This window comes from Myotis nattereri (genome assembly GCF_964212035.1).
Source record: "Myotis nattereri genome assembly, chromosome: 7".
Lineage (NCBI taxonomy): Eukaryota > Metazoa > Chordata > Mammalia > Chiroptera > Vespertilionidae > Myotis > Myotis nattereri.
In genome coordinates this window covers 84965727-84993014 of record NC_138082.1, presented here as the reverse complement: position 1 = coordinate 84993014, position 27288 = coordinate 84965727, and the positions used below count along the sequence as shown (strand labels likewise).

The window sequence follows — 27288 nt, the reverse complement described above, 5'->3', positions numbered from 1 at the left end:
GTGGCCATGCTGTGATTCAAATTCAAGTCTTTCTGCAAAGCCCATCTCTTTCCACTCCAACTTATGCTTGATGAATTGACAGCATCCCTCAGGGCCATGCTCAGGCAAAATAGTGTTAAGGGCCCAGGTAATCTGTCCCTCAAATCCTTCCATTTTTCAGTCCCCTCTTTTTTTCCTTTTTTTTCCTCACCTGAGGATATGTTTATTGATTTGAGAGGGAAGGAGGGGGGATTGGAGAGAGAGAGACAGAGAGAGAGAGAGAGAGAGAGAGAGAGAGAGAGAGAGAGAGAGAGAGAGAGAAACAATGATGTGAGAAAGAAACATGGATTGATTGCCTCCTGTATGCACCCCAACTGGGGATTGAACTGGCAACCTAGGTTTGTGCCCTGACCAGGAATCAAATCCCCAAACTTTTTGGTGTAGGGCAGGGTCAGCAAACTGTGGCTTGGCAAACCACGGCTTGCAAGCCACATGTGGCTCTTTGGCCCCTTGAGTGTGGCTCTTCCACAAAATACCGACTTCTGCGCATGGGCCACGAAGTTTCAATCGCACTGTACGTGCACGCCCACACGTGGTAGTTTGTGGAAGGGCCACACTCAAGGAGCCAAAGAGCCGCATGTGGCTCGTGAGCCGTGGTTTGCCGACCATGGTCTTCCAAGGACTGAGCTGTATCCAAGGCAGGGGAGTTGCAAAGCAGAGGCAGTGCTGGGAGCGCTCTGCAGGGGGCCTCTGCTCTGCCCCTGTGGAGACAGCTCTTTCAGGCAAGGCTGGCTGGCGCCCGAGTTATCTATCCCGAAGCCGCTTTGCTTATTTTTTGCTCTGTTCTTAGTTACCCGATGTTCTTTCGGAAGAGAGATCATCTGCAACCATACTCATAAAGAAGAGAAGAAAGTTCCAAGCTTCTCTTCCCTGGGAGCGGCCGAGGGCAGAGGCGCTGTCTTGCCCTGGCCCAGGTCCCAAGGGCACAGCTTCGCTGCAGCCTGCCTCCTGGGTACTTCTGGACTCATCCTCAACTTCAAACACCTGCAACTGAACGTTAATCTGTATTAATCTGGCTGCTCAAACCACCCCCGCACAACTTCCCAGCCTGACTTCCGCCAAGCCAACCTCCCCCAGGGCCTTCTCCTCCCCTCCCGTGGCTCTCCTTCTTATCTACACTGGACACATGACCTTCCTGGCCAGCCCTTGTACTGATGAGGAAAGCAAGGCTTACACAGGTGACACAACTCACTCCCTGTGTCTACCCTGGGCAGTGGGCGATCAGTGGCCTTCCCAAGTCCCCAAACCGGGTGGTCCCTGTGTGGTCACTGGTTCCCAGGCTTTTGGACCTAGGAACTACTTTGGTGTGGGGAGAGCATCCTAGGAAAACCCCCACTTACTTGCATGGCTGACCCCCAAATTACTGGAGCACTGCCAAGGTGGGGAGCAGCACTTCAGGGCCCCAAGGCAGGATTTGTGCAGTGGTGGGGAGGATGAGGATGCAGCTGGGAAAGACCCCCAGGCTGCTAGCCAGTTGCTGTTTGCTAGGTATTGTGCTAAGCACTTGCCCCACCTTATCAGCCCATTGTCCGCATGCAGTGTGTCTCCAGGAAGGTAGTGACTTAGCACCTGAGAGGCTGAAGTGGGATTCACAGCTAAGTCTGTTACCAGAGCCAGATGGGCATTGGTACCTTGTGGTACGCTGTGGGCGTGTTATAGAGGAGAGGGGAAGCCCCACTCTGCTCTCATTGCTTCATTTGTTCCCAAATAACACCCTGTGTGGGACACACCCCTGGGCTGTGCGTGGACACCTGCAGAAGCCAGGGGAGCAGGCCTGGCCCTGAGGCTGCTGGGGGCGTGTTCTCAGAACACCACCCCAGCATCACTTTCTGAGAAACTGGTACCACGGCTTCACAGTGAGTGGGAGGGAGGGCCCTCTCACCTGGCCTTGCCTCAGAATCACCTCAGGTACTTTCAGAAGTCTGGCTTGTCTGGGTCCCACACCAGCCGTGGCGATGTGACCTGCTTTCCTAAGCAGCTCTTCTGGAGGGAGTCGTGCAGCGAGTGAGGGATTTATCGCGCTGGAACTTATGCTAGCCCAGTGAGGTGGGGGTCACCCTATCATCTGAGTGACAGTGGAGGTACAGAGCTGAGGGGCAGCCAGTGCCATTAGAAGGAACATGATGGAAGGGGATGAGCAGGGCCTGACCAGAGCCCTGAGTTTAGACCCACACACATCGCCAGAACCTTAATTTCCTCAAGTGAATAATGAGCACAGTAATCCTCACTGCTGTGCAGGGTACTGCATTCGAGAACCAAATCAAAGAGCCCGAGTGGGGGCCTGGCCCGTCAGCTTCTCAGCAGATGATGGCCGTTAGAGGCCACACCAGAGGCGGCAGATGGGCCTTGGGTCTAAGCCTTTCACTCCCAGTGGCTCTCCCATCGCACCCACAGAGAACTGCTGAGTCATCACAACCACCTTAGCCCATTGCGGCTCTGCGCACCAGACGGACTGTCTCAGGCTTCCTGAGGCGGAGGCCCATTCCCCGCCCACTCTGTCCCAGAGGCGGTGGCACAGGGCCTGAGCACACGTCTGCCAGGCTGCCTTTCACAGGCTGGAAATAGGGCAGAAAGCTGGGCAGTGTCACCGAAGGAGAGATCACTTGTTCCTGGACTCGGTCCGTGACTCCGATGGTGTCAGAGACAAGAGCTGATTTGAAAGCTGGTGGAAAAATTCCCGATAAAGAGGCACACAGGGCACGCACTCTATGCCAGGAGCTTCTCACATAATCTCATTAATGCTCACCTCCACCCTCCGGGGAGCTGCACCAGCCTCCTGGAGCCAGATCTGTTTGGATAAGAACCACGCCTTGGACTTCATCTAAGGTTGTTTATCCTTTGGTTCTCTCCTGAAACAGCCAATACCTGAGCCATGGAGATGGTCCAGGTATGGGTCCAGGTGAGTAGCTGTGGCTCCTTCCGCCTCCCTGGTGCCTGTGAGGTGGGTGGAAAGGGCCATAGGCTCCTGCCTCGTCCGCCCTGAGTTACATCAGCACCAGGGAAGACTGTCTCCCACATAGACAATACTGCTACTCAGAATGTCACCGCTCTTGGGCCACATGTTGGGGTTTTGGACCGTGACCCCGTTGTTTCGTTGGAGCAACCTTCCCTGGTCTACCCCTGGGCTGCGGGCCTGGTTTCCCAGGGGCAGGCTGGGCTGGACTGGAAGAATCACTGTTCTCAACAGCTGTTGACCATGTGCTCCCCATGGTGCCATATCCCCTGCGGTCAGATTGTGCTTACATTTTACATGGCAGCAATGCCCACCACAGCCACACTGGTGCCCTCCCTGCCGTCTTCTTCTCCCACTGCAGCATCGGCTGTGTCTGAGGCCACCTGGGGTGCTGGCATCTGAACCACGATCTGCACTTGAATGATGGTTCTTAGTTTATTCACCAGCAGAGTGACTTTGGGCAAGTCACTCTAAGGCCGAGGCCTGTTCTTCCGGGGTGAGGCTGAACTGTGTCTTAGGCAGGGCACAGGCTTTGGAGAGCACTGACTGCTGCCTGGCCTCAGAGAGCTTCTCCTCAATCCCCGTCAGCCCTGCAAAATGGGAAATCTCATCTCCCGGGCAGGACTGCGGCGACTGAAGGGGAACACCCTGCAAAGAGGGTCTGACAGCTCTCGCTTTTTTTTTTTTTAACTTTTCAACAACCTACATCCTCCAGGGTCAAGCTCTAGTCTTTCTTCTCTGCAGCCTAACCCCTTGCCTACCCCGTCCCCAGTTCTCGATCTCCCTTCTCCTGCCCAGCTGCTTGTGGCCAAGCTTCCCCTGGGCCTTCGGGAATACCCGTGGCAGGTGCACATGTCACTCCTTGCTCACTGGCTCCGGAACTGAGGACTGGTTGGACTTGAGACAGACCTCAAACACTTGTCAACCCTGCCTTCCTCCCAGCAGCAGGCTAGCAATGTTCCTGACAGGGGCTGAAGGACCTGCAGACTGAAGCCTCTGCCAGGCCCCTGAAGGGTGCGCTGGAACTGGGAGGGAAAGGCCACTCCTACAGCCGTCCGCCTCCCCGCAGGGGGTGAGTGCACTCCGGACCTGGAGCAGGTGGCACTGCCTGCCTCACTCCTGGCAGAGGACCGGGGAGAGGACGGAGCTCAAACACTTCCAGACAAAATCTTTAGAAAAAGGAAGTGAGATTGGAAGTGTAAATTATTTCAAGGAACCAGATTACCAAAGACTTAAAGTAACAAATGCAGTTTTAATTGGTCTATAGATAAAAACTACTCCGCAAGGTGAGTAACCATTCCCGCTCCTAACGTTAGCGCCGTATCCTGGACGGTGTTCAGGAGAAGGTTAACTTCATTATTTCACTTCATCCGTGGTATTAGAAAAACAAGGCATGATTATCAGTTTAGATGACATGCGTGGCTGGCAGCCAAACCCAGTCCCTACATTCCGTATTTTTTCTTTAGTTCTTCTACTTTGTTGACGTATGCTTTCATGGCATCTTCCTTGGACGTCCCTGTAAGGAATCAACAGATTGTCTGTCAGAGGCAGCACGGAAGTTGAGCGGCAGCCTCAGCGCCCCAGACAGCTCTGGTTTAACACTCCGAGGCTCAGTTCCTCACCTGCAAAGGGGGGGCCCTACTCCCTAAACCTCAGAGACCTGGCCGGGATCTGACGAAGAACTCGAGAAGCCTGGCCCACAGAGAACGCTCAATGCTCCATAAAGCACTGAACCAATGTGTGTGTGGCTGTCCTGAGGCCTGCCAATGGCCTGCTGGCCTTGTGAGTCCCCCACTGTCATGAGTAAGGGGTTAGTCTGAGCCTTGGGGAAAGGCGGGGCCCTCCAGGCAGGAGAGCCGCACCTGGGGAGCCACAGTGGCCTTACGGGTCCTGCTGACTTCCCGGTTTGCTTTGGCCTATCAAGCATTTCTCTGTTGGGCTCCTAACTCCCAGAGCTGTTAAGCTGGTGGTGAAACAGCAAAGCCAAGTACCCTTTTTTCCCCAGAGAGAAGCTACGAGAAAAGTTTTGAGAACTCTGGTTCTTGGAGGGGGATGAGGCCAATTTTTGCCTTCTTGCTGCTCTATAAGAGACGCCGACTGTACTAGTATATTCCTCAGAGACAGTAACACCTACTTTCCCGGATCCACGTAAAGGAGCGAGACCTGCTGGAAATCGGAGCGTGTCTGAAGCACTGAGTGCGAGGGGCCTGAGGATGGCATGGAAATGCCCAATGGAAATGGACAGTCGGACGGGCATTCCTGTTCCAGTTCCTTCAAATCCTAGGAGTGTTTCTATTGTATTCTGATCCTTTTTGAGTTCAAGTGTTTCTCATTTGCAGGAAGACAGAGGGCTTATTCAGAAGCTAGCTACAAGAACAAAAAAGCTGGCAGGCACGTTAGTGCCAACTTTTAGGTCTTGCTAGTGCAGGTGGCACGTGATTAAGTCGGAGCCGGGACACTTGGCTGCTGTTGCTTAGCGCAGAATAGCTCCATTCACTGAGCCTACGAGGGCCAGAGGCTGGCCATGCATTAGCTCATTCCTTTCTTGTTTGTGCCTTTCTGGCTGGAAGGGGACTGGGGGGGGGGGGGGCTGCCTGGGCTCCGGGGTCACTGCCTGGCCTCGTGGGGGAGAGGAGTTGTGGGCAGCAAACCTCCCCTAATTCTGAGTATATATAAGCCCTCGCCAACTCTATCGACTTCTACTCTGTTTCTCAGTGGCCTGGCCCCCGTCCCTCCTCTCCAGATGACACCACGGCTTGGAGACGGTGCTTTTGGAGAAGGCATTGCTGGTATTCAGAGAAGAAGTAGGTGGCCAGTGTTTTTCCATCTGACACAGGTCAAGCTGTGTCCGGCCCGGGACACACCCACTCTGTGCTCCTCCTCACCCCTCGCACGCCATCATCAGGAGGATTTCATGACTGGGCTTCACAAGTGAGGGACACGGGTGAGAACAATTACCTTTCAGCGCATTCCAGGCATCCCACTTGGCCTTGCCTTTGAGGTCCAACATCCCAGGCCGTTCTTCAACAAGAAAAGGGAAGACATTAGGTCTGCTGCCAGCTCCAAAGGAAAACTTTATCAGCTTTCTTTCTTGCCAGGGAAGGCATCTTTCTCACATCGATCCCTTCTACACTGTCATGAAGGTAAATGGCCCAGAACAGTGTACAGAAATACAAACTTAAAATCCAGAGAAAGTAAAAGGGCAACTGTTCCCTACTAGAGGGTCCTTGTCTTCAAAAGTGAACCCCCAAACATCTCCTTTTAAAAACTGCACTTTAAACAATACTGTGAGGTTCCCTTCCCACCCCATTTCTCTGTCTCATGCATTACTGTTCAGCTTTCTGAGTGTCCTTTTCTGTGGGCTGTATGTTCATACCCTTGCCCCATTTTCCCACCAAATCGTTAGTCTATTTCTTGTTGGTTTGTGGGAGATTTTTCCTGAGAGCAACGTTTCTTTAAGTCAGACCATGATTTTATGCTTACAGACTTATCAGTTGCACTTGGGAAACACACTCACGAGTTCCCTGCTGACCTACTCCCTGCCACGCAGAGAACCAAGCCAAGGGGAGCAACCACGGCGCCCATAGCCCGGACCCTGTGCCCGAGGAACATCACGCCTTCCTAAGCGCTTTCTGGAAGCACTCCCAGAGGTGCCTGGGAGGAACTGCACCTGCGGTCATCAACCAACTTCTAGAGCAGTGCCCCACCCCCCACCCCCCCCCACCCCCCCGCCCCGGGCCCTTCTGTGATGATGGAAATGCTGTGCATCTGCACTGTCCAACTTGTCACTTGTGTCACTTGAGCTCCTGGAAGAGTGGCTTGTGCGACTGAAGACCGAACTTTTGATTCTATTTAATTTGAACTATCTTCAGTTTAAATTTAGATAGCCATGTGTGGCTAGTGGCTACTGTACTGGACTGTGAAGCCTGAGAGTGTGCTGATACCTCCCTGACCCGGAAGTTACAGATTCCCAAGCCAGCCGACCTGCCCTCACGTGAAAGCAGGGCAGGCCCAGTCTCTGTGAAAACACTGCTTGGCCGAAGAGTATCTTGGCGGCTCTAGCCGCCCCCTTCCCAGGAGGACACAGCTTATAAACCCAGCATAAAACTCACCTCCACCACGAGACCTTTCTCAACTCAGCCCTCCCTGGGAACCCAAGTTCGATTTGGCATTGCACCAGATCCCTACCTCTGGGCACTTCTGCATCCAGCAGGCTCGCAGCCAGCCCACCTGGCTCCACCTCCAACCCAACTGCAGTGGAACTGGGGGCCACACTCACCCTCCTGATCAGAGAGGGGAGGAGGTAACCTCCTTTTGTGGTGCCATGGCCACCACCTCCGAGTCCTTGCGTGGACTGAATCATGCCACTGCCTAACCCATTTCTCTGCCTCATGCATTACTGTTTAGTTTTCTGAGTGTCTTTTTTTGTGAGCTGTATGTTCATACCCTTGCACCATCGCCCCCCCCCCGCCACGCCCCCAGAATTGTTAGTCTATTTCTTATTGATTTGTGGGAGATTTTTCCTGAGAGCAAAGTATACACCTGAGAATCAGGGACTTTGGGGGCAGAATAAAAACTGGCCGAGGCAGGAAAGGCAGTACTATGGAATACGTTAATTTAAACTATGGCCTCAAAATTTGTACCAAGACTTTTCAACACCAGGAAATGTTTCAGCAAAAAATGCTCTGACCTGTCCCAGGAAGCCAGCTGCTTCTCTGCTCCTGATTTAGGCTTGGTCCCCTGCCAAGTGCGCGGAGACTTTGATCTTGCCGGTTTAGGGTGGAAGCACTATGCTTCAACAAAGCTACTAGTGAGCTGAGAGTTGAGCAAGTCTCTTCCCAGCTGGGGGCCTTCACCACCTCCCAAGAAGATGGGAAATGCTCTTGATGATCAGTAAAGTCTAGGATTTGAATTCTGCTACCTGACCTACCAAGAACCAAGAACAGTGCAGGGTCTATACACCCAATCCAGGAACATGATTTCGAGGAAACTCTCCCGGCTTACACCCCAGGAACATCATAAAAATTACCATCCCACCCAAAGAGTTCAGAAGGTTTTGAGCGAGGTTCCCACAGATTGAGTCCCAGCACCCATCGAGGCTGCCGAGTCTGCTCGGATGAACAGGGACCCGGCCCGCTTCGTCTCAGCATACCTGTATTCACGTCACCCACGGTCGCCTGTTTGTAGCGGCTGTAGATGAACAGCATCTCATCGTCTGCTGGCTTGGTCTTGAGGTTCTTAACATCCTCGGCAGCTTTGTCAAACTCAGCCTAAATGGGAGGGAGAGGAGAGGCCTGAACGGAGCTCGGTAAGGGATGGAGGAGTTGCAGAGGCAGCACTCCTGTAACGCAGGTGAGGGAAAATGTGTCCCCTCCTCCCCACAACCGGACAGCTAGAAAGATCCAGCAAAACAGGAGGCGGCCCACAGGCTCCCTTATTGACAACTACATTAAGAAAGCTCTCATGCACCGGGTGTCAGGTACTGGAAACAGCTGGGAAGGAGAAGGCTAAGACTGCCTGCAGTGGGAGTGTACTCGCAGGAAAGGCGGCTGGCCACCGCCTGGGCAATACCGGGTCGCCCTGGGGGTGGCTGAGGTCCCAGTGAAGCCCTGACCTGCGGACAGGGGTGGCTAAAACAGCTGAAAAGGGGGCAGGGCCTGAGTACAGCAGGGTCAGGGCCTGAGTCAGTTGGCCCCCTTCCCCCGAGTTTGGGGCGTCCAGCGCCAACCTCTGTCCCAGTGCCGGACTGGAGAGAGAGAGAGAGGAGAGGAGCCAAAGGTCGCCCAGCACAGCTCGGGCTCGTTAAAGCGGCTACATTCAAGGGAGGGGAAGGCCTCGGGGGTCGCCTCTCCCCGGCGCACCCTCCCCCGGCCGCACGGACACGGCCCCTACTTCTGACCTCCAAGCTCTCAGCCACGGTCTCCTCCCTTCCCTTCTCCGCCCTTACTCATGTCCTGTCCTTCCGATGGGGGACTCGGTCCCTTCTCCTTCCAGCCATGCAACCCTCTACCCCTCCTCTTTCTACCTCGGACCCTCGCCTCTGATCCCTACCCCTGCGTCACCGCGAAGTCCACTCGATGGGCAACTTGCCAGCAGCTGCAGGGTGGATGGCGGTGTAGGGAGCCCCAAACCGAAAGTTCCGCTCTCAAGGCTCTGTCCAAAGGGTCAGAGCTGGGCACGGGTCCAGGAGGCAGAACGGAGCCGGGAAGAGAAAGACCTCCCAGGGTTCTGCCTGCGGGGTGGTCCCCACGCCGGCTGCCCGCCCCGCTGCCCTTCCGCAGCCCCGCACGTGTCCTACCTGAGACATGCCGGCGGGTAGGTGCAAGGACTCAGAAGCTGGCGGACGCGGCGAGGAGCTGGGAGAAGTAGCGCAAGAGCTGTCTGGCAGCGCCTTTAGAGGCGCAGTCTCAGGCCAGCGGGGCTCGGGCGAGCGCCCGGCAGCCAATCAGAAGCCAGCTCTGCGCGAGGGCGTGGCCATTCTCTGGGCGCCGCCCGCCGCCCGCCGCCCGCCTCACCCGAGCTCACGTGGGTCTGCTCGCGCACGCGCGGACGGGAGCCGAAGGGAACTCCGGGAGCAGGTGGGACCGCGGAAGTAGGGCGCGCATCAGGGAGCGGGTGCTGTGGTCCGACCGGGGTTCAGCCCAGCCTGCGGGGGAGTGACCCGCAGGGCAGAGGAGACGGGTGGAGGCTGAAGAGCAGAGCCTGTTAAACATGTTTCACTGATCCCGGTCCGGCGGCGCGAGCAGGCCGGAAGTTCTCCTCTGGATGGGGAACCGCTCAGGCGGGGGGAGGGCGAGGGGCTCCTGCGCATCTCAGGAGCCCAGAGGAGCGGCCTGGAGGGGCGCGCCCGGGGGTGGGTGAGCCGGTGGGTGGCCGAGCCGGTCCCCAGGAAAGCGAGGCCGAGGCCTCGACCTCTGAGCATTTGGCACGCCTTCCCGTTGCCTTAGTTTGCAGCTCTGTGTCGCACATTTCTGTTTGTGGTGCATTTCGCCATCTAGTCCAGCGGTTCTCAACCTGTGGGTCGCGACCCCTTCCGCGGTCGAACGACCCTTTCACAGGGGTCGCCTAAGACCGTCCTGCATATCAGATATTTACATTATGAGTCATAACAGTAGCAACATGACAGTTATGAAGTAGCAACGAAAATAATGTTATGGTTGGGTCACAACATGAGGAACTGTATTTAAAGGGCCAGAAGGTTGAGAACCACTGGTTCTAGTGCGTTAAAGGCAGGGACAGTGTCTTACTTCCCTTGACTTTAACAAACGTGGCCCGGCCTGGTGTCCAGCACATACCTCTTACGTGGATGACACTTGCACTCATTGACAAATATTTACTCGGCTATTGTCAGGTAACTTGCACCTTCCTGGCCCTCGGGATACAGCAGTGAAAAAAAACCCCCACATAATTTCTTGCATCCTGTGGATGAAAGGGGCCACGTGCTGACCTGACAGGCTCAGGGGAGGCCTGCATGGCAGGCTTGCAAACTCACACCTAAAGTCACCACAAAGGATGGTCTGAAATGAAACTTTAACTAAAGCAGTGATGGTGGGCAGTTACACCCTAGGCCGGTATCTTCACTGACAAGGTCAACCTTTACCTAACTGAGCCTATCTGTCTTTTTGCATCTGTGATAACACACCCTTGAAATGTCTGGGTAACGTGTAACTTCCCTTTTTCTGGAGCCCCTGGGGCACAACCAAATGTGCTGGGCGCCAGGACAGAGACCACAAATTCCTTCATCATCATCATGTTAATTGTTCCTGCACCCACCTAAGTATGTGTCCATCATTTACTTTTTATCCAATCCCAGGAGTTTCCCTGCTTTGCTTTATCCCTCCTCCTCAATCTATCACCAATGAATTTCATGTAACCCACCTATGTTCCTCCCGTGATTGCAAATGTATAAATACAAATGTAACCCCGCCATTCTCCGGAGCGGAGCATTATCTCAATTCCCTGACAGTTTGGCTCAAATAAACTCACAAAAATTCTTTACAGGTTTCAATGTTTTTTTACGTTAACAATCCTTAGAACTTATATTAGGGGTAATAGTTAATAAAGCAAGTTAAATAGAAAGTGTGTTAGAGGATAGGGGGTTGGAAGTTGACGGTTTCACATGGGATGGGCCGGTGGAGGGTTAAGGGAGGTAACCTCTGAGAAGGACCCTCGCGGAGAGGAGGGAGCACTCCAGGCAGGACCTTAGTGTGACGGTGGGAGCAGGGAGTGAGGGGAGGAGTGGAAGGAGAGGGGGCTGGAGAGCTGAGGAGGTGGCAGGCTGCTTAGATGGTGCAGAGCCTGATCTCTATAGGGATTGACGTTTATTCTGAGTGCGATGGAAGCCAGAGGCTGTCGAGCAGAGGATGGTGAGACGGAGGGGGCAGGCCCTTGCCAGGTTGTCACAGAGGCTGACGGTCTCCATGGGAACACAAAAGAGCAGCACCGGTGGATGGCAGAGTTTGAGGGTGATGCCCAGGAGACGAAAGGGAGGGTTTCCCGGGGGTTACAGGGGAGTGGGTGAAGGGAGGGTTTCCCGGGGGTTACAGAGGAGTGGGTGAAGGGAGGGATTTGATGAAAATTCTCTGGAGATTATCAAAAAGAGAGATCATTCCTTTCCTATTCCTAATATGTGACAAGAGGACTGGACTCCACATCTTCCCCCATTTACAGTGGTAGGTGTTTAGAAGGAAAAGCCAGGCGGAAGCTTTCAGAAGTAACAATGTAGGCGAGGCTTTATGAAATGGCAAGTAGAGGTACAATAGTAAGGAACAAATCCAGAGCCTGTGGACTGTGCATAATCTTGTTTGAGAAAACAAAGTCAAGCAAATTAACAAAAGCCTTGGAGTTAAACGTGAAGAAACTACATCTGAATTGTAAGAAATGTGGGTTTCTCCCGAAATGATCCTTCAGCGCTGCTTTCCCCCCTGAGGCCCAGATGAAACCTGGAAGCATTTTGGCTCCATCATTTGTGGTGCTTACAGCATCCCTGATGGGAATTCAGGTTATTGTCCGTGTGGGTCAGATTTGCAGTCAACGGTGTCTGCTAGTCAGTAGGTTTTAACATTAGGTCATTGTGTTTGGCGTATTTGAAAAGATTAGGTATCTCTCATGGTGTAATTTTAAACATGTACCTCAGATTGGTTGGAGTTGAACATTGTAGAAAGCCAGATTCCTGTTTTATCTTGGCTGTCTCCAGTTTAAGTGGTTGATCGATTTGTTGGTTGCTTGTTTGGACTCGACTTCACTTTCCTAAAAACAAAACATTTCCCACAAGGTAGTTTTGTGCCTAGGTGAGTCTACAATAGTTGCTTAAAGCAACTCAAGTGTGGAACTGAGTAAGGATTGTGGAATGGCATTCAGCTTTTAACATAGAGATAGTAACACACCAGCATCTGGGATTTTATTTTATTTTTTTAAAATATATTTTATTGATTCTTCACAGAGAGGAAGGGAGAGAGACAGAGAGTTAGAAACATCGATGAGAGAGAAACATCAGTCAGCTGCCTCCTGTACATCTCCTACTGGGGATGTTTCCATAACCCAGGTACATGCCCTTGACCGGAATCGAACCTGGGACCCTTCAGTCCACGGGCCGACCCTCTATCCACTGAGCCAAACCGGTTTCGGCAAGGGATTTTATTTTTAAAAATAAATTTTAGGGTATATTTGGGGCCAATAAATTTTATGAAATTTTTAAAAATATATTTTTACCGATTTCAGAGAGGAAGGAAGAGGGAGAGAAAAATAGAAATATCAATGATGAAAGAGAATCATTGATTGGCTGCCTTCTGCACACCCCCTATTGGGGATAGAGCCCACAGACAGGGCATGTGCCCTTGATTGGAATCCAACCCGGGATCCTTAAGTCCGCAGGCTGAGGCTCTACCCACTGAGCAACACCAGCTAGGGCTGAATTTTTAATTCTGTATTTCAACAGTGTTGGAAAGGAAATTGCTTTTTATATCTGGAGAAAGTGTAAGCTCCCCAGGTCTGTTTATAGCTATGTCACTCACTGTCACACTTTGTAATTTTATTTAATTTTAATTTATTCTTCTCTCTGAACCCCCTCTACATAAGCTAGGGAGGATAGGGATCACTGTGTATTGGTCAGTGCCTATCTTCAAGTGCCTGGCACTTCTTTGGCACTCAACTAATGGTAATTGAATGAACAAAGTGCTTTTCTGACTATGAAATGTATTCCTTCTGATTAGCCATGAATTGGAAACCAACTAAGTTTATGAGAACTGAATGTGAAACTATGGGCTAGTAGATGAACTTTGATGCAAGGCCCATGTAATCTCTCTGTGACTTCCCAGGCTTGGAAACAGAACACCTGAAGTGTTAGGAGAAGACGGGGAACCCTGAACCAGTCAGCCTAGTCAGCCCCTCCCGGTGAGCAGACAGGCTGTTGTCGTTATAACAGCCCGCCCTCACTTTCTTGGGACCCCTGTTTTGACTGAGAGGCTTCACTTGCTGGTTCTCAGGGTAGTCAGTCAGGCAAGATGCATTAGCAGCCGTGAAAGCAGTTCTTGCCCTGGGGTATGAATAGTAGTTTAATATTAGATTTCTCCTTCTAAACGAAATCTCACTTCCTAAAAGTAACCCATCATTAAAAAATGGACTACAGTTACAGCAAAGCTTTACTAGAAGGCACGGGGTAGGGTATTAACAAGTGTTGAATTCTATTCATTTGGTATTTATTTTCCATTTTCTTGGCATGTGACTCTGATGCTTGGCTCCAGGAAAGCTGGGAGGAGACTCGTGTGTTTTAAAGGGAGGGAGGCACCTGGGAAATGCTTCTGGGAAAGGAGCAGGGAGAGGTGGGCAGAGTTGGAGGTCTTTGATGAGAGTGGATACACTTGCCTTGTCCTGATCTTAGGGAGAAGGCATTCAGTCTTCCACCATTAAGTATAATATTGGCTGTAGGGTTTTTGTACATGTTCTTTATCAAGTAGAGGAAGTTTCCCTCTATTGCTATTTCTAAGAGTTCTTATCATGAATGGATGTTGAAATTTATCGGATTTTTTTTTTTTTTTGCATTGATTGATTACATGATTTTTCTTCTTTAGCCTATTAAAATGGTAGATTACATGGATTTCTTTTCAAATATTGAACTCGCTGTACTTCCCTGGAAGAAACCCCACTTGGTCATTGTGTATAATTCTTTGTATATATTGCAGAATTATATTTGCTAATATTTTAAGGGTGCTTATGGTTGTATTCATAAGGATTATTTGTCTGTAGTTATCTATATAATAAAAGCCTAAGCAACCATTACAGCGGAACAACCAGAACGACTGGTCACTATGATGCACACTGACCACCAGGGGGCAGATGCTCAATATAGGAGCTGCCACCTGGTGGTCAGTGCGCTCCCACAGGGGGAGCGCCACTCAGCCAGAAGCTGGGCTCATGGCTGGCAAGTACAGCGGTGGTGGCGGGAGCCTCTCCCACCTCCAGAGCAGCGCTAAGGAGTGGCGAGCTGAGTGGTAAGGAGCAGAGAGCCAGTGGGCAGTAAGGAGCGAAGGGTCCCAGACTGAGAGAGAGCACAGACCAGGCTGAGAGATTCCACCCCCCCCCCCCCCCCCCCGCATGAATTTCATGCACTGGGCCTCTAGTTTTTAAATAATGTCTTTGGTTTGTTATGGAACTACTGGCTTCCAAAAATTTAATAGGATATGTTTTCTCCTTTTCTATTTTCTGAAATAAGTTTCTTAGAACCGATGTTAATTCTTTAAATGTTTTGTAGAATTATCCAATGAAACCTTCTGGGCCTGGAGGTTCTTCTTCTGGGTGTTTTAAAATTATAGGCCATTAAAATTTTCTCTCTCATATGGATAATGGTGGTAGTTTGTGTTTTTCAAGAAATTGGTCCACTTTATCAAAGTTGTAAAGTTTGCATACCTGGATTTGTTCAAAGTATTCCCTGTTATCCTTGTGATGTGTGCAGAGTCTGTGATGATATTCTCTATTTCATTTCTGATGTGAGTCGTTTGTGTGTTCTCTCTGTTTTTTTCTTTGCCAAGCTTGTGCAAGATTGTCAATTTTTAAAAATCTCTCCAAAGAACCAGCTCTTTTTTTTAAAACTGATTCTTCTATTGTCTTTCTGTTTTGTTTATTTTTAATTTTATTGATTTTTGTTTTTGTTTTTATTATTTTTCCCTTTTGCTTGCTTTGGGTTTGTTTTGCTCTTCTTTTTCTAGGTTCTTAAAGTAGGAGGTTAGATTATTGATTTGAGACTTTAAATTTTAATGTATACATTTAGTGCTATATATATTCCCTCTTAGTTCTCCTTTGTGTCCCCCAAATTTTATGTTGTGTTTTCATTTTCATTCAGTTCAGTGTATTTTAAATTTCCTTTGAGACTTCCTCTTTAACCTAGGGATCGTATAACAGTCTCTTGCCTAGTTTCCAAGTGTTTAGAGATTTACCTCATGTCTTTCTGGTTTTTTGATTTCTATTTTAATTCCACTGAGGTCAGAGAATACACTCTGTATGATTTCACTTCTTTAACTTTGTTATGTGTTTTTCTGTGGCCTAGGATATGGTCTTATTGGCATGTATTTTGTGGGCACTTTAAAAGAATGTGCATTCTGCTGTCATTAGTGGAATGTTCTGTAAATGTCCATTACATTCTGTTGATTGGTGGCTGAGTTCTATATCCCTGCTGCTTTTCTCTCTAATTATTCTACCATTTGCTGAGAAAAGGGTGTTGAAATCTCTAACCATAACTGTAGATTTGTCTGTTTCCTCTTTCAGTTCTATCAGGTTTTTTCTTCACATATTTAACAGCTTTGTTTTTATACACATTAGGATTGCTGTATCTTGTTGGTGGATTGACCCTGTTGGTTCATGGTTTCTTCTTTTATTTTCCTTCTGTTTAGACATCCTGTATGTATTCTTTTAGGGTAGATGTGCTGCTAACAAATTCTCTTAGTTTTTTTTTCATCGGAGAATGCCTTGATTTTCTCTTCATTTCTGAGGAATATTTTCACTGGGTATAGTAGATGTGTTGATGGTTCTTTTCTTTCTTTCTTTTTTTAATGTTTTTTATTGATTTTAGAGAAGAAGGGGGGGAGAGAGAGAAAGAGAGAGAGAGAGAGAGAGAGAGAGAGAGAGAGAGAGAGAGAGAGCTGGCTAGAAACATCGATGAAGGAGAAACATCAACCGGTTGCCTCCTACTGGGGATGGAGCCCGAAATCTGAGCATGTGCCCTGACCAGGAGGAATCCAACCAGTAAACTCTTGGTACCTGGAAGGACACTCAGTCCATTGAGCCACACCAGCCCAGCGGTTGATGGTTCTTTCCTTTCATAACTTGAAAAATGTGCCACTTCCTTTGACTTCCATGATTTATGATGAAAAACCCACTGCCATTTGCATTTGTTTTCCCTATAGACAATGTTTATTTTCTCTCTGCTTTTAAGATGTTTTCTTTTAGGGCTCAAAAGTTTGATTATGGTGTGTTTTGGAGTGGATTTCTTTAGGTTTGTTCTGTTTGGGGTTCACTTCACTCTTGATTCTGTAGAATTATATCTTTTACCAACTTTGGAAAGCTGTTAGCCATTACTTTTTTAACCCTGATCTCTTCCAATCATTATAGTCCCACAGGCTCTAAGGCTCTGCTCATATATTTTTTGATGTTAATCCTTACCTGAGGATATTTTTCCCATTGATTTTTTTAGAGAGAATGGAAGGGAGGGGAGGGAGAAACATCGATGTGAGAGAGACATATTGATTATTTGCCTCCCAAACGTCCCTTCAAACTGGTGACCCTTTGGGGGTGGACACTCTAACCATTGAGATCACCGGCCAGGGATTTTTTTTGCGGGGGGGGGGGGGGCGGGGGGTCTATTTTTTCTGTTGTTCAGGTTGGGTAATTTCTGTTGTTTTATCTTCCAGTCCACTGATTCTTCCCTGTGTTCCCTCCATTCACTGAGTTTTTGAATGGAGATCTGTGTTTTTCAGTTCCAAAAATTTCCACTTGGTTCTTCTTTATAACTCCCATTTCTTTTATGAGGCCTTGTAATTTTTCCTTTGTTTCAAGCATATTTACAGTTGCTCATTGAAGCACATGACGTCTGAGTAAAACCTTTGTCAATTATTCTGCCATTTCTGTTGTGTCGGTGTTGGCACCACTTGATTGCCTTTTTTCATTCCGGTTGAGATCTTTCTGGTTCTTGATATGCTAAGCGATTTTCAGTTGAAACCTGGACATTTTCGGTGTTACATTCTGAGACTCTGGATCTTATCAAAATTTCCTGTTTTCGTGACTTTTTTCCTGACACCTCCCTGACAGAAGACTTGCTACTGCAGGTGGGGGTAGAAGTTCTGGTCCTGGATTTGGTCCTGCGGACACCTGAGGTGGGGTGGGAGTTTTCACTTCCCTTAGGCCTCCTCAGGATAAATTTCTGTTTGGGAGGCTAAGAGTGCTCCCCACGTGTCTTCCCCAGACATTGAGGTCGAGGTGAGCGTGGCTCATTATGGCTGGGTGGTTGTGAAAGTTCTGACTCACTGCCACTCCTCTGATACTACCTGTTACGATTTTGTTAAATTAACATTTGTTAAGTGGAGCACAGGGTGCAGGACGCTGAGCTCAGCCAGAGATTGCGAGAGAAATGGAAATAGAGAAGTTCATTATTCACAGGTCCTGGAGGAGATACCTGGCACTCCTCCTGGGGCCGCATGGGGAGGCCAAGGCGGGGTGCTTGCAGACAGAGCGGCAGGACCCGGGGCACATGCCTTTATTAGGGTCTGTGGGTGCAGTGCTTTGGGGTTCTCAGGCTAGGGCTTGCTGGTCAATTCAACCCAAAAGTTTGAGGTTCTGGGAAGCCCCAGGGGGTTCTTATCTAACGGAGGGGAAACTGTTGCTCACAAGGACTGTTGGGGAAATCATGGTGTCTCTGTGGGCTGCTATCTAGCGTATGTACTTGCATGAGGGGGCAAGTGTCAGTTTAAGGTCCCTGCAGGCCGCTTGGCCAAGAAAAATGGGATGTCCAGGTAGCAATATAATGAATAACTTAGCTAAACGGCTGACACCAGTGTGGAAGGGGAGGCGCCTTACCTTATGTTCAGTGGAGTTGGAAGGCTGAGCTCCCCAGGTGGTCTCCACTGACACTGGGTTTCAAGAGTCAGGCCTATGATTGCCCAGCTCCCTGCTCTGCCTTCTCTAACATCACCCTGAGGCTGGGTGAGTTGGGGGTCTCCTTATTAAAGCCAGTGAAGGAATCTTGGCTCCAGCTTCCCCTTTGCTAGTGTGGGTGGGCGGGCAGTTTCTCCTGTGATTTCTAGTGGAGTAGAGTGCTTTTGTCTGAAAGCTTTCTGTCCTCCTAGCCCGCCCCTTCCCAGGTTCTGTGGCTAGGAAGAGCAGGCTTTTGTTGTGGGGGGTTTTCACCTGCTGATGTTTACCGGTTGCCGACTTCTTTCAGGGACCTCACCATTGTGTCTTTCCTTGGGTCTTGAGGTCCCTAGCCAGTCTGCCACCTTCTCTCCGCCTTTCAGATCTTATATTTGTTTTATACATAGTGTCCAGGATTTTTAGTTGTACTTAGCAGGAAGTATAGGCGAAAGTACATCTCTGTCTTCCCAGAAGCAGAAGTGTAGGGCAGTGCCGCTTGAAATTTATTATTATTTTTTCTGAGTTACATTGTATCCTGATTTGTAACTGAAAGTTGTGGCTACTAAAGTTGAATAAAGACTCATTGTTCCCCATTCTCTTCGGGAGAGTATTAGTTCTGTTTTGGCTATTTGAAAGCTGTTTCATGTGGCTGAAGCTTATTCCCTACCAAATTTAATAGCAGGATTTTCTCTTCCTAGGAAGCTAAAAGCTCGGATACTTAATTGGTTTGGCTCTTAAAGATGAGTTCCAGTAGGGCTTAATCAGACTGCAGCTAGTGCTTAGTAAAATGTACATTTTTTTTTTTAGTATTGCCTCTAGAAATAGTTTATTTATTTTAAAACATATTTTTATTGATTTCTGAGAGGAAGGGAGAGGGGGAGAGAGAGAGAAACATCAGTGATGAGAGAGAATCATTGATTGGCTGCCTCCTGAATGCCCCCCTCTGGGGTTTGAGCCTGCAATCTGGGCATATGTCCTGACTGGGAATTGAACCATGACCTTCTGGCTCATAGGTCAGTGCTCAACCACTGAGCCACGTTGGCCAGGCTAGAAATAGTTTATTTTAAAAGTCATCCTTTCTGGGATAATACCAAAAGTAAGTTTTGAATTTATCTTTCTTAACAGTATTTTCTGATTATATGTAAAAGCACTGGGAGTGTTGTTGCAGGGAAGCTGGTTCTCTACTAGAGTCAATACATTATCTGTGTAATATGATACGTAGCTCTTGATGGAAATGACAAGTCTTGGCTCTGCTACTGAATCAGCAGCATTATTCTTAACTCACACATCCTTCATTTCCTCATCTGTAAAATGGAGACAGTTACACTGACTTGGCTGATAGTTACTGAGGATTATTGGTGATTTACCTGTAGCACTTAGCACAATGTTTGACACACGCTGGGTATCTATTATACAATCATTAATGCAATTTATTAAAGCAGAAACCTGAAGCAAACTCATAACAAAAGCAGAGTTCAGATAACTTTGGCTGTCCTTACAATAAGGTTATAGAGTTGAGTCTGCGGCCTGTCTTCATGGACTCCATTATAATTTGCCGGGACCTAGCTGTGGTATCTTTCAACCTGGGTTGGTGCAGTAAGAGACATTTGCACGAAGGGTTGTGTTTTTGCCTAGTAGTGAGGCTTCACTGTAATTGTAGTCCATCTTTTAACAATTAGATTACTTTTTCAAAAGTTCTAGTTTAAATGAAGACACATAATATTACTGTCCCTGTGCCCCCCCTTCCCTCTGTAAGAGCACCTCTCACTTCTACATATGACTTTCTAATTTGGCGTTTGTGTTAGTTTCCTGGGGTTGCTGTAATAAAGTATCACATACTGAGTGGCATAAAACAAGAGAAGTTTATCGTCTCAAAGTTCCAGAGGCTAGAAGTCCCAAACCAAGGCATCAGCAGAGTTGGTTCCCAGCCTCTCTCCTAGCTTCTGGGGGCCCCAGGCATTCCTTGACTTGTAGATGCATCACATCCGTCTTCACATGGCCATCTTTTAAGGACACCAGCCATAGTGGGTCCCTAGTACAGTGCTGGCGAACCTATGACACATGTGTCAGAGGTGACACGCGAACTCATTTTTTTGGTTGATTTTTCTTTGTTAAATGGCATTTAAATATATAAAATATCAAAAATATAAGTCTTTGTTTTACTGTGGTTGCAAATATCAAAAAATTTCTATATGTGACACGGCACCAGAGTTAAGTTAGGGTTTTTCAAAATGCTGACACACCGAGCTCAGAAGGTTCGCCATCACTGCCCTAGTAGGACTTCACCTTAACTGATTATTATGATTATACCATATTTCTAAATGAGGCCCCATTCTGAGGTACTGGGTGGAGGTTAGGACTTCAACCATCTTTGTGTGTGTGTGTGTGTGTGTAGAGAACGGGACACAATTCAACCCATATCAGCATTCTTCTAAACACCAGAAGCAAATTGGTGTTAAAAACACAGTCCTTGCCCTAGGTGGTTTAGCTCAGTGGATAGAGTGTTGGCTTGCAGACTGAAGGGTCCCAGGTTTGATTCCAGTCAAGGGCACATGCCTGGGTTGCAGGCTTGATCCCCAGGAGGCAGCTGATCAGGGATTCTCCCTCATCATTGATGTTTCTATCTCCCTCTTCCCTTCCCTCCTCTGAAATCAATAAAAATATATTTTAAAATAAACAAATAAACAAAAAACCACAGTCCTTCCCCTCATGCATTACTGTCTCCTGGTGGGGGCAACAGAGTGCACGGGAGTAACAAATGGGGCTGAGCCAGCCAGGAAAGGTCCTTCCAAGGAGGTGACATTTCCATCGAGAACAGGAGGATCCAGCTTTAGAAAAATCGAGGTTTCCAGCATTGAACTGAAAGCAGACAATGCCACTGTTGGGTGGGGACTTGGGGAGACAGAGTCTGGGTTCAAATCACACAGACACTTGCTGGTCATGATAGGAGATTGCACTTTACTTCAAGGGCTGTGGGGGCCTGTGGGGCATCTTAAGCAGGGGAGAGGTACTTGGATTTATATTTTCAGAAGATCACTCTTGACGCTATATGCCACCTGGATAAAGGGCTGGACAGTAATGGGGAGACCAGTTAATTGGGAACCTTTTCCATGATTCAAGAAAGAGACAGAAACGAAGGTGGCAGTCATAAAGATGGATAGAAATGGAACATTCAAGATACATTTTGGGGAAAGAGCTGATAAGATTGCTGATGGGTTAGCTAGAGAGTAAGAGAAAGGGGGACTCCTTTGCTGATCGCTTGAGTAACTCAGTGGATGGTTGTATAATTGCCAAGACTGGGAAATCCCGGTTGTGGTTGAGGTAAGATTTAAACTGCCAAGTTCAGTTTGGGGTATGTTAAATGCCTTGTGGTAGTTAGTGAAACAAATAGTCAGCTTAATTTATGAGTTTGAACTGAAGGTTGAGAATGTATTTTATTTATTTACTTATTTAATCCTCACCCGAGGATATTTTTCCATTGATTTTTCAGAGAGAGTGGAAGAGAGAGGGAAAGACAGAGAGAAATATCAATGTGAGAGAAACACATCGATTGGTCGCCTCCTGCGTGTGCCCCTTCCAGGGCCCGGGCTGGGGAGGAGCCTGCAACTGAGGTATGTGCCCTTGACTGGAATCGAGCCTGGGACCCTTCAGTCCACAGGCCAATGCACTATCCACTAAGCCAAACTGGCTAGAGCTGGGAATGTATTTTAGAGAGTGCTCATCACACAGATAGCTATGAAAGACGGGTCTGGAGGAGATGGAAGTGTGCCTCTCGGGGGAGAGTGTAAGGGGAGAAGCCAGAGGTAGTACTGACCTGGGGGAGCACTAACGTTTCAACATCTAGAAACTTGGGTTTCTCTTGTTTGGGACTCTCTGCATTCCCTGGACTTTGTGAATTTATTTCTTTCACCAGGAAGGGGAAGTTTTCTGTCATTATTTCTTCAAATAGGTTTTTAATATCTTGCTCTCTCTTTCTCATTTCCTTCTGGCATCCCCATAATGCGAATGTTGATACGCTTGAAGTTGTCCCAGAGGCTCCTTACACTATCTTCATATTTTTGGATTCTTTTTTGTTTTGCTCTTCTAATTGGTTGTTTTGCTTCCTCATATTCCAGATTGTTGATTTGATTCTTGGACTCCTCTACTGTACTGTTGAATCCCTGTAAAATATTCTTTATTTCAGTTAGTGTTGCTTAATTTCTGACTGGTCCTTTTTCATGTCTTTGACTTTCTCACTAAGATAACTTGAAAGTCTCATGAAGATCCTTGAGTAACCTTATAACCATGGTTTTGAACTCTGTATCCAGTAGTTTGCTTGCTTCCATTTCTTTCATTTGTGACATGTTTGTCTCCCCATTTTGGCTGCTTCCTTGTGTTTGTTAGGATGTATTAGCATGGTGGTCGGCAACTGGTGGTCTGTGGTCCGTGAGGTCCAAAAGGTTGGCAACTGCTGTGTTAGGAAGAGCTGCTATGTCTCCTGGAGTTGGTAAAGTGACCTTTGTAGTAGGTGTCCTGTAGGTTCCCAGTGACTAAGCCTCCCCAGTCACCTGAGCTGGCACTCCAAGTACATCCCTATATGGGCTGTGTATACAGTCTTGTAGTTGAGCTTTGATTGCTGCTGGTGTCACCAGGAGGAATGGACCTCCAGGCCAATTGCCTGTGAGGACCAACTGTGGCTACTGTGGGAGAGCTGCTGTGCAGGAAACACCCCTGTGGAGCAGGACATGCTTCAGTGGGGCTTTGGTGCTCACTGAGTCTGCCTCTTGAGTGTGTTGTTTATGGATGTGTAGAGTTATAATCTGCTGTGGTCTGAAGCTCTCCACTAAGTGCACTGTTTCGCAGGCTTTTCAGGAGGTGCAAAATCAGCTATTTGTATTGGGCTTGGAGAGGCCCAGAGGTTAAGCAAGGCAGGCTCATGCTAGTGCAGCCGTGGGCAAACTACGGCCCGCGGGCCGGATCCGGCCCGTTTGAAATGAATAAAACTAATAAAAAAAAAAAAGACCGTACCCTTTTATGTAATGATGTTTACTTTGAATTTATATTAGTTCACACAAACACTCTATCCATGCTTTTGTTCCGGCCTCCGGTCCAGTTTAAGAACCCATTGTGGCCCTCAAGTCAAAAAGTTTGCCCACCCCTGTGCTAGTGCATGGTCTTGGGCCTTTTATTGATAGGTTTGGGGCATGCTGACCCAGCTGCAGCTTGTTTGGGATATTTTAGCAAAGTCTGAAGCCTGAGCAAGGAAAGCCATTCATATGCAAAAGCCACTGCAAACAGGTTGGGTGGGGCTGCAAGTTGGATGGGGTGGGGTCTCAGGGAATCACCAGGATGGAGAAAACATATATGGCTGCCAGTCAGCCCTTTGACCAGGGAGGTCCCAGCACAGGAACAATGATCCCTGCAAGCACCTCTCTCTGGGAGAAAGCTGCCCCCAAGTTGTGCCCTGATGCCAGACAATCTAGTTCCTCCTTGTATGTGTCTGGGTCCCACAGAGCCTTGTCCTGGCGCTGGAGCTGAGAGGAAGCAGGACTTTGTAAATTCAGTTCATGCGCCAGCCCTTTAAGAGGAACAATTGGGTTTCCAGCAGCCTCCATGTCACTCAGCGCCAATCCCTGCTGGTTTTTACAGCCCGTAGTTATGGGGACTTCTCTTCCCAGCTCTGGAACCCTGGGCTGGGGGTCTGTGTGGGGCTGGGACTCCTTGCTCCTCATGCGCGGCCTCCACAGAGATGATCTCCCTCTGGATTAAAAAAGTGGCACACGTGGGTGTCGGACCAGCCTGTTCCGAGCCTTTGCCCCTCCTACCAGTCTCAGTGTGCTTTCTTTACTTCTCTAGTTGTAGGGCTTCCTTTCAGCCAGCTTTCAGGTGGTTCTGAATGATGGTTCTGTATTTTAGTTGTAATTTTGATGTGTTTGAGGGAGGCGGTGAGCACAGGAATTTATCTACGCTGTTATCTTGGTTCTCCAATTTCTTTGTTGAGGACTTTAGCATCTGTGTTCATCAGGGATATTGGCCTATAGTTTTCTTTATTTGTAGTGTATTTATCTGGTTTTGGAATTAGGATAATGCTGCCTCATAAAAAGAGCTTTGGAGTCTTCCCTCCTCTTAAATTTTTTGGAATAGTTTGAGAAGGATAGGTGTTAGTTTTCCTTTGAATATTTGATACAAATTCTCTTATGAAGCCATCAGGACTTCTGTTTGTTGAGAGTTTTGTGTGTTTTTTTCAATTACTGCTTCAATTTCACCAGTTCTAATCTGTCTATTCAGATGATCTGATTCTTCCTGATTCAGTTTTGGAAGATTGTATGTTTTTATGAATTTATTCATTTTGTCCAGATTATCCAATTTTGGGCATATAGTTTTTCGTAATATTTTCTTACAATCCCTGTATTTCTGTGGAGTCAGTTGTTACTTCTCCTCTTTCATTTCTGGTTTTATTTATTTGGGTCCTCTCTTTCTCTTAATGAGTCCGGTTAAAGGTTTGTCAGTCTTGTTTATCTCTCAAAGACCCAGCTCATGGTTTCATTGATCTTTTTGTATCAGTTTTTTAGGCTCTATTTTGTTTATTTCTTTTCTGACTTTTATTTTTTCATTTCTTATACTCACGTTGGGCTTTGTTAGTTGTTCTTTTTTGTGTAAAGTTAGATTGCTTATTTGAATTTTTCTTGTTTCTTGGGATAGGCTTGTAATGCTATGAATTTTCCTCTTAGGGCTCCTTTTGCTGTGTCTTATAGATTTTGGATTATTGTTTGCTCATTTTCATTTGTTTCATGGTATCTTTTGATTTCTTCCTTGATCTTATTGTTTACCCATTTGTTGTTTAACATCATGTTATTTAGTCTGCATGTCTTTGTGTGTTTTTCAGTATTTTTTTGTGTGTGTTTTTTTCTTGTGATTGGTTTCTATTTTTATATCAGTATGGTCCGAGAAGATGCTTGATATGATTTCATTCTTAAATTTATTGAGACTTGTTTTATGTCCTAACATAACCTAGAAAATATTCCATTTGCACTTGAAAAGACTGTATATTCTGCTGCTTTGGGGTGAAATGCTCTGAAGATACCAATTAAATCCATCTGATCTAGTGTGTTATTTAAGGCTGCTCTTTCCTGGTTGATTTTCTGTATGCAAGATTTATCCAGTCATGTCAATAGGGTGATAAAGTCCCCTACTATGACTGTATTACTGTTGATTTCTCCTTTTATGTCTATCAAGATTTGCTTTATATATTTAGGTGCATAAATCTGTACAAGGGTTACATCCTCTTGATGGGTTGTTCCCTTTATCATTCTGTAGTGTCCTTCATTGTCTCTTACTATAGCCTTTGTTTAAAGTCTGTTTTGTTAGATACAAGTATTGCTACTCCAGCTTTTTTTTCATGTTTATTTGCATGAATATATTTTTTCATCCATTTTCTTTTAGTCTCTGTGCATCTTTCATTCTGAGGTAGATATCTTGTAACAGCATATATATGGGTCTTATTTTCTTATCCATTCAGCTACCCTATGTCTTTTGATTGGAGTATTTAAGCCATTTACATTTAGAGTAATTATTGATAGGTATGTTTTTATTGCTATTTTATTCTTTATAACTGTTCTTCTTTTGTTTTTTCAAGAGGACCCTTTAACTTTTTATTTTTATTTTTTTATAATACTGGTTTGGTGGTAGCAAACAGCTTTTTCTTCTCTGGGAAGCTTTTTATTTTCCTTCAAATTTAAATGATAGCCTTGATGGGTAAAGTAGTCTTGGTTGTAGGTCCTGGCTTTTCATCACTTTGAATATTTCATGCCAATCCCTTCTGGCCTGAAATGTTTCTGTTGAGAAATCAGCTGATAGTCTAATGGGAGCTCCCTTGTAGGTAGCTAATTGTATTTCTCTTGCTTCTTTTAAGATTCTCTCTTTGTCTTTAACCTTTGCTATTTTAATTATGATGTAGGCACCTTTGGGTTCATCTTAGTTGGGACTTTCTGTGCTTACTGGACTAGTGTGTCTTTTTCTTTCACCAGGTTAGGGAAGTTTTCAGTCATTATTTTTTCAAATAGGTTCTCAATCCCTTGTTCTCTCTCTTCTCCTTTTGGTACCCCATATGCTGCAGATGTTGTTATGTTTCATGTTGTCCCAAAGGTCCCTTAAACTATCTGTATTTTGTTGCTGTTGTTGTTAATCCTCACACAAAGGTATTTTTTCCATTGCTTTTTAGAGAGAGTGAAATGAAAGGAGGGAAGTAGGAGAGGGGAGAGAGTAACATTGATGTGAGAGAAACACATTAATTGGTTGCCTCCTGCATGCACCCCAACCATGCCAGGGATTGAACCTGCATCCCACGTATATGCCCTTGACCAGGAATCAAACCCGAGACCATTTGGTGCATGGGCCAGTGTTCTAACCACTTAGCACACTGTCCAGGACTATCTGTATTTTTTTCTTTTTTTTTTTCCTGCTCTGATGGGGTGTTTTCTTCTACCTTGTCTTCCAAGTCACTGATTGGATCCTCTGCTTCATCCTGCCTACTGTTTATTTATTATGGTGTATTCTTCATTTTAGATATTACGTTCTTTATTTCTGACTGTTGTTTTTTATGGTTCCTCTGTCATTTTTTATGTTTATTATCCCTTATGTTAAATTGTCATTGATTTCTCCATTCTTCCTCTGTGGGGCGCGGCTACAGTGTTTTGGCCAGGTTCAAGCCTCGGACTAATGAAAGGATAGGGTCCTCTCATTGCCACGTGCAAGTCCCAGCTGGAGGGCAGGGCCCTCCCAGCACAATTATAGCCAACAGCTATGGTTGTAAGCTTGAACCTATGGTCCAAACACGTGGCCCCATGTGCCTTGTGCTAGAGTTCAGGTCCATGTAGTTGAGGAGGATTGGAACTCACGAGAATGCTGTAAACAACTTGATCACGCCCCTGCTTCGCCTCGTGGCATCTGCTATAAAATAAAGACATGGCTGGTGGGCACCTGCGCTGTCTCCTCATCAGGGAGCAGCGTCCCACCGAGACCCAGCTTTCATTTTCTTGTCTGTCTTTTCTCAATCCTTTCACCCCCCCACTCAGGATCACCTTTGGCCGTAACAAGTGGCGTCCGAACAGGCCTGAGTTCGGGGGAATTTAAAAAGTGGTCAGGTGAAAGGAGGCTCCAAGGCGCGCGCAGAGAGTAAGCTTAAAAAGCAAAAGTAAGAA

General features: G+C 47.3%; 2 protein-coding genes across 6 annotated transcripts in view; one reads left to right on the top strand and one right to left on the bottom strand.

Annotated features, from left to right (window-relative positions):
* Nucleotides 1–4224: 4224 nt before the first annotated feature.
* DBI (diazepam binding inhibitor, acyl-CoA binding protein) lies at nt 4225–9417 on the bottom strand. The gene is made up of 4 exons (XM_081096353.1): nt 9291–9417; nt 8145–8262; nt 5951–6013; nt 4225–4508 (listed from the first exon to the last, which is right to left on the bottom strand). Exons 1-4 carry the CDS (start codon nt 9297–9299, stop codon nt 4435–4437), a joined length of 264 nt encoding a protein of 87 aa, XP_080952479.1. The 5' UTR covers nt 9300–9417; the 3' UTR covers nt 4225–4434.
* Nucleotides 9418–9505: 88 nt separating this feature from the next.
* Nucleotides 9506–27288, top strand: part of LOC308522199 (UPF0538 protein C2orf76 homolog) — a 120343-nt gene continuing 102560 nt past the window's right edge. For 3 of the 5 annotated variants that reach the window (XM_081095453.1, XM_081095448.1, XM_081095452.1), the window contains exon 1: nt 9506–9570. The gene's annotated coding sequence lies outside the window, so the exon portion shown is untranslated. The remainder of the gene's footprint in view (nt 9571–27288) is intronic. The other 2 variants (XM_081095449.1, XM_081095450.1) reach the window with 2 other exon arrangements.